At 43.5% G+C, this 11,433-nt stretch overlaps 1 protein-coding gene across 3 annotated transcripts; it reads left to right on the top strand.

Moving 5' to 3' along the window:
- The first annotated feature begins 370 nt into the window (after positions 1–370).
- Positions 371–10,594, top strand: LOC144590843 (proteasome assembly chaperone 3-like). Of its 3 annotated transcripts, none has more exons than XM_078395234.1 (3): positions 371–483; positions 3,599–3,892; positions 6,016–10,594. In XM_078395234.1, exons 2-3 carry the CDS (start codon positions 3,677–3,679, stop codon positions 6,166–6,168), a joined length of 369 nt encoding a protein of 122 aa, XP_078251360.1. In that variant the 5' UTR covers positions 371–483; positions 3,599–3,676; the 3' UTR covers positions 6,169–10,594. The 3 variants fall into 3 exon arrangements, with proteins under 3 accessions (XP_078251360.1, XP_078251361.1, XP_078251362.1); XM_078395235.1 differs by having other exon boundaries at positions 405–496; XM_078395236.1 differs by lacking the exon at positions 371–483 and adding an exon at positions 2,810–2,869.
- Positions 10,595–11,433: the final 839 nt, after the last annotated feature.

Below are 11,433 nucleotides of genomic sequence, written 5' to 3'. Positions count from 1 at the left end.
CGGGATTGGCCCGCCGTGGAGGTGAACAGGTATCTGAAAGGTAAGCAAGTCAAAAGAGCCTGAGCCAAGGAGTGGGTGGAAGGAGGCTGGCTGGCTGGCTGGCTGGTTGACCGACCGACCTTACACAGAGCCAGGACCGACTAAATGTGTAGGAAGGAACTGCAGATGTTGGTTTACACCGAAGATAGACACAAAGATCACTCGTTCCGTCTCTTCAGAGATGCTGCCTGAGTTACTCCAGCACCATGTGCCCGTCGCCAGTACGTGCTCGACGGGCCGAACCACCTCCGCGCGCAGCCGCAGAGCCGCTCCTTGAGCATGCGCATTGGCATCAGAGGCGGCGCCGCGCACTGAGCATGTGCACTGAGCATGCGCACTGGCATCAGAGGCGCCTCCGCCGCGCACTGGCATCAGAGGCGCCGCCGCCGCGCACTGAGTATGCGCAAGGACGGCGCCGAACGTGCTTGGTGTCGGTGGCGGCGGGTGAGAGATCACGGTGGGCGGGGAGGATGGGGGAGAGGGGGATGGGGAAGAGGGGGGGGAGAGGGGGATGGGGGAGAGGGGGATGGGGGAGAGGGGGATGGGGAAGAGGGGGGGGAGAGGGGGATGGGGAAGAGGAGGGGGATGGAGGAGAGGGGGATGGAGGAGAGGGGGATGGAGGAGAGGGGAATGGGGAGAGGGGAATGGGGAGAGGGGGATGTGGGGGAGAGGGGGATGGGGGGAGAGGGGGATGGGGGGAGAGGGGGAGAGGGGGATGGGGGGAGAGGGGGATGGGGGGAGAGGGGGATGGGGGAGAGGGGGATGGGGATGTGGGGGAGAGGGGGATGGGGATGTGGGGGAGAGGGGGATGGGGAGAGGGGGATGAGGGAGAGGGATAGGGGGGTGTGGGGGAAGGGGGATAGGGGGATGGGGATGTGGGGGAGAGGGGGGTGGCGGAGAGAGGGGGAATCTGGAGAGGGGGTGGGGGGTAGAGGAGGGGGGTGGGGGAGGGAAGGGGTGGGGGGAGCAAGGGGGGGTGAGGGAGAGGGGGATGGGGGAGGAGAGGTGGGTGGGGGGCAGAGGGTGGGAGAGAGGGGGGAGGGGAGGAGAGGGGGTTGGGGAGAGGCAGTGGGGGAGAGAGGGGTGGGGAAGAGGGGCGGAAAGAGGGGGAGATGGAGAGAGTGGGGGAAGATGGGAGGTGTGGGGAGATGGGGGGGATGTGGGAAGAGGAGGTGGATGTGGGGGAGATGGGGGGGACAGAAGGGAGAAAGGGGAAGAGGGGACGGTGTGGGGAGGGAGGGGTTAGATGATGGGGGTGAATTGGGAGTAGAGAAAAGGATGAGTGGGAGAAAGATGGGGATGGATGTGGGATGGGCGGGAGGAAGGGGGTAGAGGGGGAAAGGATGAGGCAGTGGAGGGAGAAAGTAAGGGAGGATGGGGGGGGTTGGGGGGGAGATGGAGGAGGTTAGAGGGGGTTAGAGGGGGATGGATGAGGGGGCAGTAGTAGGGGGAATATGGAGGTATGGGGGGGGCAGAGCTGGAGGGGTTAGAGGGGAGAAAGGATGGGGGTGGGGTGGGGTTGGATGGGGAAAGGAAGGAAGTTGGGGGGAAAAGGGGTGGTAGAGGGGGAAAAAGATGGGGACAGAGGTGATGGGGTGTGAAAAGGGCAGTATGGAGGAGTTGGAGGGGGAAAGGATGGGAGACAGGTTTGGGGGTGGAGGGCATAGAGGAAAGGGGAAGTAAGAGGTAGAGGAGAGGGGAAGTAGGGGGTAGAGGAGAAGGGAAGTAGGAGATAGAGGAGAGGGGAAGTAGGGGATAGAGGAGAGGGGAAGTAAGAGTTAGAGGAGAGGGGAAGTAGGAGGTAGAGGAGAGGTGGTAGGGGGGTAGAGGAGAGGAGGTAGGGGGGTAGAGGAGAGGGGAAGTTGGGGGTAGAGGAGAGGGGAAGTTGGGGGTAGAGGAGAGGGGAAGTTGTAGGTAGAGGAGAGGGGATATAGGGGGGGTATAGGAGAGGGGAAGAAGAAGGGTAGAGGTGAGGGAAAGCATGGTGGGGTAGTGGAGGGGGTGAGGGATAGGGGCATGAGTAATGGAGGGTAGAGAAGAAGGGGGCAAGGATGGGAGATGGAGGATGGGGTAGAGGGCAGTGAAGAAAGGGGGTAGAGGGGAGAGAAGGATGGTGGTAGAGGGGAGAAGGAAGTGGAACGAAGGTTGGAGGAGAGGGCAGTGAAGGTTGGGGTATGAGGAGCAAAGTTTGGGAGTGCAGAGGATGGGAATAGGACAGGGGAAGGAGGAGATGGGGAGAAAGAGGAAGAGAGGTGAGAGAATGGAGGGTAGGGAAGAATAATGGAACAGATGATGAGACGAAGGGGAGGATGGGGGGAAGGGACAAGGGAGGGCTCACTGACACTGGGTTCAGCCTAGACTTCGCTTTTCCATCTCTGGACAGGGTCTTGAATCCACAATCTCTGGGCTTTGAGCAATGGAAAGTCTGATGCCATTGCTCAACCCAATGTGAACCTGTTACACATTATTGCACTTAGACACAAAATGTTGGAGTAACTCAGCGGGTCAGGCAGCATCTCGGGAGAGAAGGAATGGGTGACGTTTCAGGTCGAGATCCTTCTTCAGACTGATCTGAGTGAAGAAGGGTCTCGACCTGAAACGTCACCCGTTCCTTCTCTCCTGAGATGCTGCCTGACCCGCTGAGTTACTCCAGCATTTTGTGTCTACCTTTGATTTAAATCAGCCTCTGCATTTTTTTTCCTACACATTATTGCACATTGTCATACATATTATCTGTTGTACAATATATGTGATTATTTTGCTGCCATTCACCTAAGGTTCAATCTGAGATGACTAAACTTGGGCGTCACGCATGAGAATCTGAATACAGGTAGCTCTGCTATTACACGTGTTTCCATTCTGCGAATTGAATATAATGCAATTCATGAACAGGAACTATTTTGTTTTAGATAGACCGAATTAGCTACAATGCAATTTCGATTTGGAACTTGAGAACCACTTACTTTGGAAACTCACATGCAGATAAAGAGCTGTCTTGCAATTATAAGACACATTGTCTCTTAAGAAAGTCTTTCAGTTTCACTGACTTATCATATCATATATATACAGCCGGAAACAGGCCTTTTTCGGCCCTCCAAGTCCGTGCCGCCCAGCGATCCCCGTACATTAACACTATCCTATACCCACTAGGGACAATTTTTACATTTACCCAGCCAATTAACCTACAAACCTGTACGTCTTTGGACTTCTATTGGCAATTGCACAATGATATTCTATTGAACAATGTGACATTCAGCCTTTGATATTTTTAGCTTGCAGCAGCAAAACTAAACTCAACTATTAAAAAATCTTTATTTTTTTAAATCCTGCCAGGAAAAAACTTTATTACAAGTCAAAAATTCTCTCGCCCCAAAATCCTCTCCCCTCCACCATTGACACGATTGTTTTCATAACAAGATTTTCTATAACATGATGTTTCTTAGAAATGCAATTGTTGCATTATGGCAGATCTGAGTGTACTAATAAATTAATATATGATGGGTGAAATGAGAACTGATATCTTGAAAATATATTGATTTTATTATATTTTTCAATTTAGATAAAGACCATTTGAGTACTGTGGTTCTTAAATCAATAATTGGATTAGATACGGCCATCGTGTCGGTCTGAGAAGTTTATGGCAGCAGAAAGCATTGTCCGGTCTAAACAGGCTGCAGAAGCCATCGGTGGAATCCTTACCGAGGTTGTGTGTACAATATTCAGCGATCACATCTTTGTGGTGGTCACACAGTATGGCAAAATTGGGACATTGATCTCTGTAACTCCACATATTGTTGCAGATGAGGTCGGCAAACCCACTTTTAGTACAAAAATCTTAATGGGGAAAGATGAGGTAAGAACCATGATAAGACATAAAAGCTATAAGATGATCATTAACAGTTACCTCCATTTATATGTGTCTTTAATTTAGCAAAATGGTCTGTAAAACAGATGCAGCTCAACACAAGCTTTTGGTTATAATCATCTAGATGTATTCTGAGTAAATTCTTGAAATTATTCCTATACTCCTGCAATTAACATCGTGTATAGTTTGCAACTTTACATAAAATTGAAATACTGGAGAAACTGCAAGAAAAACATTACAGGAATGAGACTGAACTTGTGGGAATTTTTTCACAATACAGCAAAACCAAAATGGTGAACTACGAGAAGTCTTTGTAATTATGAAGGGACATGCACAGCGAAGATTAACTCAAGGAACTGCAAATGTAAAATAATATCGAGAAAACCCTTACAGTATCCAGAAGCAGTTTCATCACAGAAAAATAGCTAGAATAAGGAACCTGTTGCTCCACGGAGATGACCAGCATTATTGCATTTAGCATGAAACCTGTTGGGCACGTTGGGATAAATGGAGAGAAGGATATGCTGATCGGATTGATGTGGTGTGAGGAGACGACTGATGTGTAGAGTACGAAAATAGTGTGGACTCTGGGTTACATTGCCTGTTTCTCTGTCGTATGTTGAATTTAGATATAAACGAACACCATAACCTAAATACTCTGGGTTACATTGCCTGTTTCTCTGTCGTATGTTGAATTTAGATATAAACGAACACCATAACCTAAATACACTGTGTCTGTAAACACACAACTTTCCACTGTGCTTTAGTAATTCTGTTCAGTGAAGAGCTTATTTAAGCGCTGTAATAATCTCACTGATTCTTTCTTATTCAGTCTTGTACATGCTACCTGTTAAAAGAAGGTCAATCACAGTGGAAAGTAGTAGGGACATGGTATATTAACAATTTGAACACTGGAAGCAGTTTGAGGACTTCAGACCTCTCCTAAGTCTTCAGTCTGTCTAATTCTTCAGACCATGTTTTCTGAAGTCACATGGTCAATCTGAGATAAATCTGAATCAAGGTCCTTGTAAAAAGTCAAATTTCATTAACCCAGTGTGTACCTGAACATTAAAAAAAAAGGCTAGGAGTGATGTGTAATGATTAATCTTGTTGGTGTTCTGAAACTTTGTTGGAGCTAAATACTAGAAGATAACTGGCATTTAATGAAAGTGAGTAAAACTTAACAACATTCATATTTAACATCTAAAACAATTAAAATCATACCATGGTGCCTGGCATAGCATCCAAACAGTATTGAATTAGCCATATAAGGATATTTGAGCAGATAACCAAAATCTTGTTCAGCACTCAGTCAGGTACCAGATCCCATTCAAAAATGATTAAAAATGAAATAAACCATTAAAATATAAAGAATGTAAACAACTAGATACAAATCATTAAAAATATTAAACCAAAATAAAATATAGTTGATTAAAATAAACTAACATCCTTTTATCTTCTCTGCAGATCTTCAAACCTTGTTCAAATAAATGGGCCCTCTGGTCCTAACCCAGCACTGAACCTGACAGCAGATTCTGCAGTGTAAGTGCTGGAGAGTCTCAGCCAGCTCCTGCTCAGCTATTGAACTCCCTACCGAGTCCAGTGGTGGACAATGGCTGACAGATCTTGTGTTAAGTTTTAAGACTTGTGTTTCACGCAGAGACCTAGAAATTTCCCAAGCAATACTTGTGCAGAGAATTACAGTCAGAACTCCACAAAGTCCACATCTTTGTTCTGGTGATCTTCCTAGGTCCCCACAGATTTTACATCTAGTTTTCCAACAGTGCCTTGTCAGTTTTCAATAAGTTATCCTCCTTTCCTTTTGCTTCCAATTCCATGTCCTCTTTTTATTGTGTTCCAAAATGTACAAACAGCTCACTTGGTTTTCAGTTTCCATTTCTGATGGAATCCATTTAGGAGTTTTACACACACTGACCCTGCAGAATAGTAATATTCTATATGTTATGATTAGTGCATTTGACAACGTTCTCCCTTCGGTCTTCTCCGTATTCCCATGGTGTAATGCTGAATTATCTCGGCGTTTCTTTCTAATTAATCAAATTATTCTGCTAGAGTCATTCAAAATAATTTTAATATCTGTTTCTTTTCAGCCTCTGATCCACGTGTATGCAAAACACCTCGTAACGTTTGTGTGTGAGGAGTCTGGCAACAAATCAGTGCTACTTGCACTGGCTCTGAAAGATGCAAACTTGGATAGTATTAAATCCATCAAACAGTTGATTCAGAGTTGCCGACTCTGGTGAAAATGTTTGCCAAACGTCAGCGATGAAACATGAGGAAAAGAATACTGACTTTACTCCATGCGAGTCCAGGACATCAGAATAAAATACATTTTACAACTCCGTTTAAAAAAAAAACGTCATTTGAAAATAAGCCGTTTTAAATTTCAATTTTTGGTCTTTGAGTTCAACGGTGATATACTAACCTTTGTTTTCAGTAAAGGATAACCAATTTGACAGTTTGCAGGAAATTGACATCCTACACTAATGTTAAGTAAGACTGATGTATTTGATGTACTTGAGAATGGAGAGTCCAGATGGAACGCTAATTATGATGAGATGAATGGCTTTTCATTTCCTTCTCCCGTGTTCATGGTGAAAAAAGTAGAAGAAAAATTATGGAAATGTAAATTTCAAAAATATTACATATTGCAATAAAAGTATATGAAGGTGAAAGTCCAACATTGCGTCCGGTGTGGCCTGTGGGTCTGATGTTCAATCAATCTATGTTTAACAACGAGTAAACTTCTTTTGCTGTTATATTCTGCATTTACTTATTAGGTGCCCATCACAAATTCTTGTTTAGTTTCTTCCTGACTTTATACTGTGATTTCAAGGAAAATTGTATAGCCTTACTCAGCTGCTGCATTCCACTACATAAATCATTAAACAGCACAGGAACAATGTCTGTCCTGCAAATGATGCCAAGGTAACCAAGGTAAACTGCCTGCATGTGATCCATATCCCTCCATTCCTAGCATATTCATTTACTTATCTAAAAGCCTCTTAAACGCTACCATCATGTCAGCTTCCACCATAACCTCTGAAAGCACATTCCAGGCACCCATCAATCGTGTGTAATAAAACTCTCCGTACATCTCATTTCAATTTCCCCCCTCTGACTTTCAAAGACTACTGGACATAGCTTTACATTTCTACCTGGGGGGGAAAAAGTTCTGACTGTCTACCCTATCTATGCCTCTCATAATTTTCCATACTGTTATATATGCTGTGGCTCCAAGCCTTTCAGCAGGAGTTGACTGCAGTATAGAAAATTAATAATAATAACTTGGCCGAGAAGTAAGCCACAATTGAGATGCAACTTGGGCACTAATAATCTGATGCTTAAATGTATTCAGCTGATAATATCTTCAGTGTTTGGGATATTTCAGGGCTTTAGCCTCAGTCCTCCTTTCACTTTTTAGGTGACTACTCCACTGACGTCAAAGGGGTGAGGAGTATGAAAACTACCACTAAGTTGTGTTCCATTGCTAATGCTGTTGTTACTTTCTCCATGTTAACAAAAAGGCACATAGAGTTGTCAACGTACATTTTGATGCACATATCTATGGGTGCTGCGCCTGATGAAACTAATTTCAAGGAGATTTTTCATCCAAAAGCAAATGTTTCTTTCTCACTTTGTGTTCCAGTGACTAACATGATTTATTTTACATTTGTACATTTTTATTAATTATTATTTGTATACATCAATTTCATTCCAGAACTCCAATAGGGGCAGTTTCAGGCTCCAGCTATGATCAACCTGCCGTACTTGCTCTCTCTTGTGCTTGATTTCATGTGTTGGCTAACCCCAACTTGTTAATTTTCTGAATAGATTACTGTGTCTCGTTATGTATTGCATACTTCCCAACTCTGAAATGCCAGCTTACTAGCATACTTCCCACTTGGGCACTTCTCATCAAGATTAAGCCACGACTAAATGATAAAACAAAGGGAATTCTGCATAAATGCTCGTTGCTATCCAATGTTAGAATATGATACAAACTACAATATAGGGTGCACAGAGAAATCAGCCACCAAGCGACATTAATGTAATTATAGTAACAAAGGTATTGCGTGATTATGCTTGGAGAGCAAACCAAAGGAATTGTAGTCCGAAGTTAGACACAAAAAGCTGGAGTAACTCAGCGGGACAGGCAGCATCTATGGAGAGAAGGAATGTGTGACATTTCAGGTTGAGACCTTTCCTACACATTTCGTCTGCTGTTCCTTCCACACAAGAATTGTCGTCCTGCTCTTTTGCCTAATATGGAGATGTCAGTTTAAATTTAAGGATGTCATTATACTGGAAAAGGTGCAAAAAAGATTTAACAACGATAATAATGGGTCTGCTGGGTTTCAATAATAAGAAAGGCTGGATAGTTTGAGTGCTTACCTTGGAGCGTAGGCCGATGGGTAATTTTACAGAGCCGTATAAAATCATGAAGGGTATAGATAAATTGAATGGCCATAGTCTTTTCCCCAGGGTTTGGAAATCTAAAACTAGAGGCCATAGATTTAAGGTGAAAGCACAATGATTTAGAAGTGACCTGAGGGACAACCTTTCAAGAGGAAGTTGTACATATGGAACGAGCTGCCATGTGAAAGAAGCCTGCACAATTACGACATTTAAAAGATAGGTACATGAATAGGAAGGTATTGGAGGATTATGAGTCCAGGTAGAGACAAGCGGGATGAGCTTGGTCAGGCAACATAGTTAGCATTGGACAGTTGGGTGAAGGGCCTGTTTCCATGCAGTATAGCTCTGAATATTTCAAAATGGTGGAAAATGTTTTTTGAATGAACAATGATGTCTGATGATTAAAATTTAAGTTCAGTTTTTAAAAAGGAAATCATTAAGACTGACCAGGAAGCTGTAAGATCATCATAAAAATAGAGTTTCATTGACAAACATTGTTGGCTGCTCCAGCGACATGTGACTCCACTCCCTTACCAAATAGTTGACTCCTAACTGCCCCCGAAAGGCTGAGGGAGTAATTTGGTCAAATCAAACCTACTATCAGACGAAAAGAGGGATCTAAGTGTTCTAGTCAAGAATCACAAAAAGTTAGAAGGCAGGTCCAACAACTAGTTAAAAAGGCAAACGGCATATTGGTCTTTATTGCAAAGCAGTTCCAGTTTAAGAAAGGGAAGATCTTGTTACAGGTGTGTACATTGCATAGTTTTGATCCCCTTACCTAAAATAAGATATAGAAGCATTGGAAGCAGTTCAAAAGAGTAATGAAAGAGTTGTCGATGAAGAGAGGCTAGAGAGTTTGTGTCTATATTCCTTGACGTTTAAAAGAAGGAGGCGGGTGACCTTATTTAACTTTAAGAACCTAAGAGTGCTTGACAGGGTAGGTGTTGAGATGTTTTTCATGTTCATAAGTGATAGAAGCAGAATTAGGTCCATTGTCTACTCCGCCATTCAATCATGGCTGATCTATCTCTCCCACCTAACCCCATTCTCCTGCCTTTTCCCCCGGAACCCCTGACACCCGTACTAATCAAGAATCTTTCTCTGCCGTAAAAATTCCAATGACTTGGCCTCCACAGCTTTCTGTGGCAATGAATTCCACAGATTCACCGCCCTCTGACTGAAGAAATTTCTCCGCATCTTCATAAAGGAACTTTCTTTAATTCTTGAGGCTGTGACCTCTAGTCCTAGACTCTCCCACAAGTGGAATCCTCTCCACATCCATTCTATCCAGGCCTTTCACTGTTCGGTAAGTTTCAGTGAGGTCCCCCCCTCATCCTTCAAAAGGCCATCCTTCAAGTAGAGACCCAGTACCATCAAACAATCTTATGTTAACGCATTCATTTCTCGGATCATTCTCATAAACCTCCTCTGGACCCTCTCCAGCGCCAGCACATCCTTCCTCAGATGATACTATTGAATAGTGTGGCGGGCTTGAGGGAACTGGTGGACTACTATTTTGTGTTTTTGTGATCAAGAAGAGCTGCCGCTAGGTTGTTAAGACCATATTGTGCGCAACAAATGGCACTTTTACCGGTAACTCCTGCATCTCTAGAATTATACTTTAAAAATAGGGACAGCGAAAGTCTAACACTGCACCATCTTACATGTAGACTTGATTATAACTAATTTCTGAAAGCTAGCAGCTTGCTTATGCACCTGGCATCTCTGATTAGGATGATGGGTGCACCAGGGATTTCTTATGCATTGTCTGATTTATAATAATCTGCTCTATTGACAGTTAACTAATTAAAGTTAAGTATTTCTATCAGAAACCTTGCATTTTATTACCATTATATAAACAACAGCTGACAGATTTTTTCATCAAACAGCTTATTTCTATCACCATTGATGTACAGTAATTAAAACCTCACTGGATGCCCTCTACTCCGGCATCACTTAGTTTAATTAATTATCACAGCAGTCAATTAAAAAAAAAAAAAACTTTTTTTGATGGCATGGTTGGTTCATGCAATTTTCCTAATAGATTCAAAATTACATTTCAATCAATTACACCACGATTAAAGTTTGTTCTGCCCATGAGGGTGCTGAGTGAAATAGAAGTGTCACAATATGTGTAGCGAAGAAAGTAATGATACAAACAAAAGGTACACAATAATGAAAGTGTCTGTAAAATTTACCTTTTACCAAGCACTTACTCATCTTTTCTATTTCACGAGACTCCATGTTAAATTTTGAAGTACTTTGAGACATTTTACCACATTAAAGATGTAACAAATTTGACGTATGTTGCAAAACATACTTGGCTAATAAAGTACTATTGTGATTATGATTATTATGATTATGTATGTACTTTTGCTCACAAATGTATTTTTAAGTATGATGTTGTAGGGATCACTGAGACATGGCTACAAGAGGACCAGGGCTGGGAACTGAATATTCAGGGGTACACAACGTATAGAAAAGACAGACAGGTGGGCAGAGGGGATGGGGTTGCTCTGCTGGTAAGGAATGATATTCATTCCCTTGCAAGGGGTGACATAGAATCAGGAGATGTTGAATCAGTATGGATAGAAATGAGGAATTGTAAGGGTAAAAAGACCCTAATGGGAGTTATCTATAGGCCCCCAAACAGTAGCCTCGACATAGGGTGCAAGTTGAATCAGGAGATAAATTTGGCGTGTCACAAATGTAATGCTACGGTGGTTATGGGAGATTTTAACATGCAGGTGGACTGGGAAAATCAGGTTGGAAATGGACCCCAGGAAAGAGAGTTTGTAGAGTGCCTTCAAGATGGATTCTTAGAACAGCTTGTACTGGAGCCTACCAGGGAGAAGGCAATTCTGGATTTAGTGTTGTGTAATGATCCTGATCTGATAAGGGGACTAGAGGTAAAAGAGCCATTAGGAGGCAGTGATCACAACATGATAAGTTTTACTCTGCAAATGGAAAGGCAGAAGGGAAAATCGGAAGTGTCAGTATTACAGTATAGCAAAGGGGATTACAGAGGCATGAGGCAGGAGCTGGCCAAAATTGACTGGAAGGAGGCCCTAGCAGGGAAGACGGTAGAA

Source organism: Rhinoraja longicauda, unplaced genomic scaffold (assembly GCF_053455715.1).
Source record: "Rhinoraja longicauda isolate Sanriku21f unplaced genomic scaffold, sRhiLon1.1 Scf000352, whole genome shotgun sequence".
Classification (NCBI taxonomy): Eukaryota; Metazoa; Chordata; class Chondrichthyes; order Rajiformes; family Arhynchobatidae; genus Rhinoraja; species Rhinoraja longicauda.
Note: the sequence above shows the minus strand (reverse complement) of the source record. Positions and strands in the feature narration are given on the sequence as shown.

What these genes read in the sequence shown, in the direction of transcription:
- LOC144590843 (XM_078395234.1), top strand. Translation starts at nt 3,677, where the DNA reads ATGGCAGCAGAAAGCATTGTCCGGTCTAAACAGGCTGCAGAAGCCATC. An exon ending in TCTTAATGGGGAAAGATGAG is followed by an intron (nt 3,893 to 6,015) that starts GTAAGAACCATG and finishes GTTTCTTTTCAG; the next exon opens with CCTCTGATCCACGTGTATGC.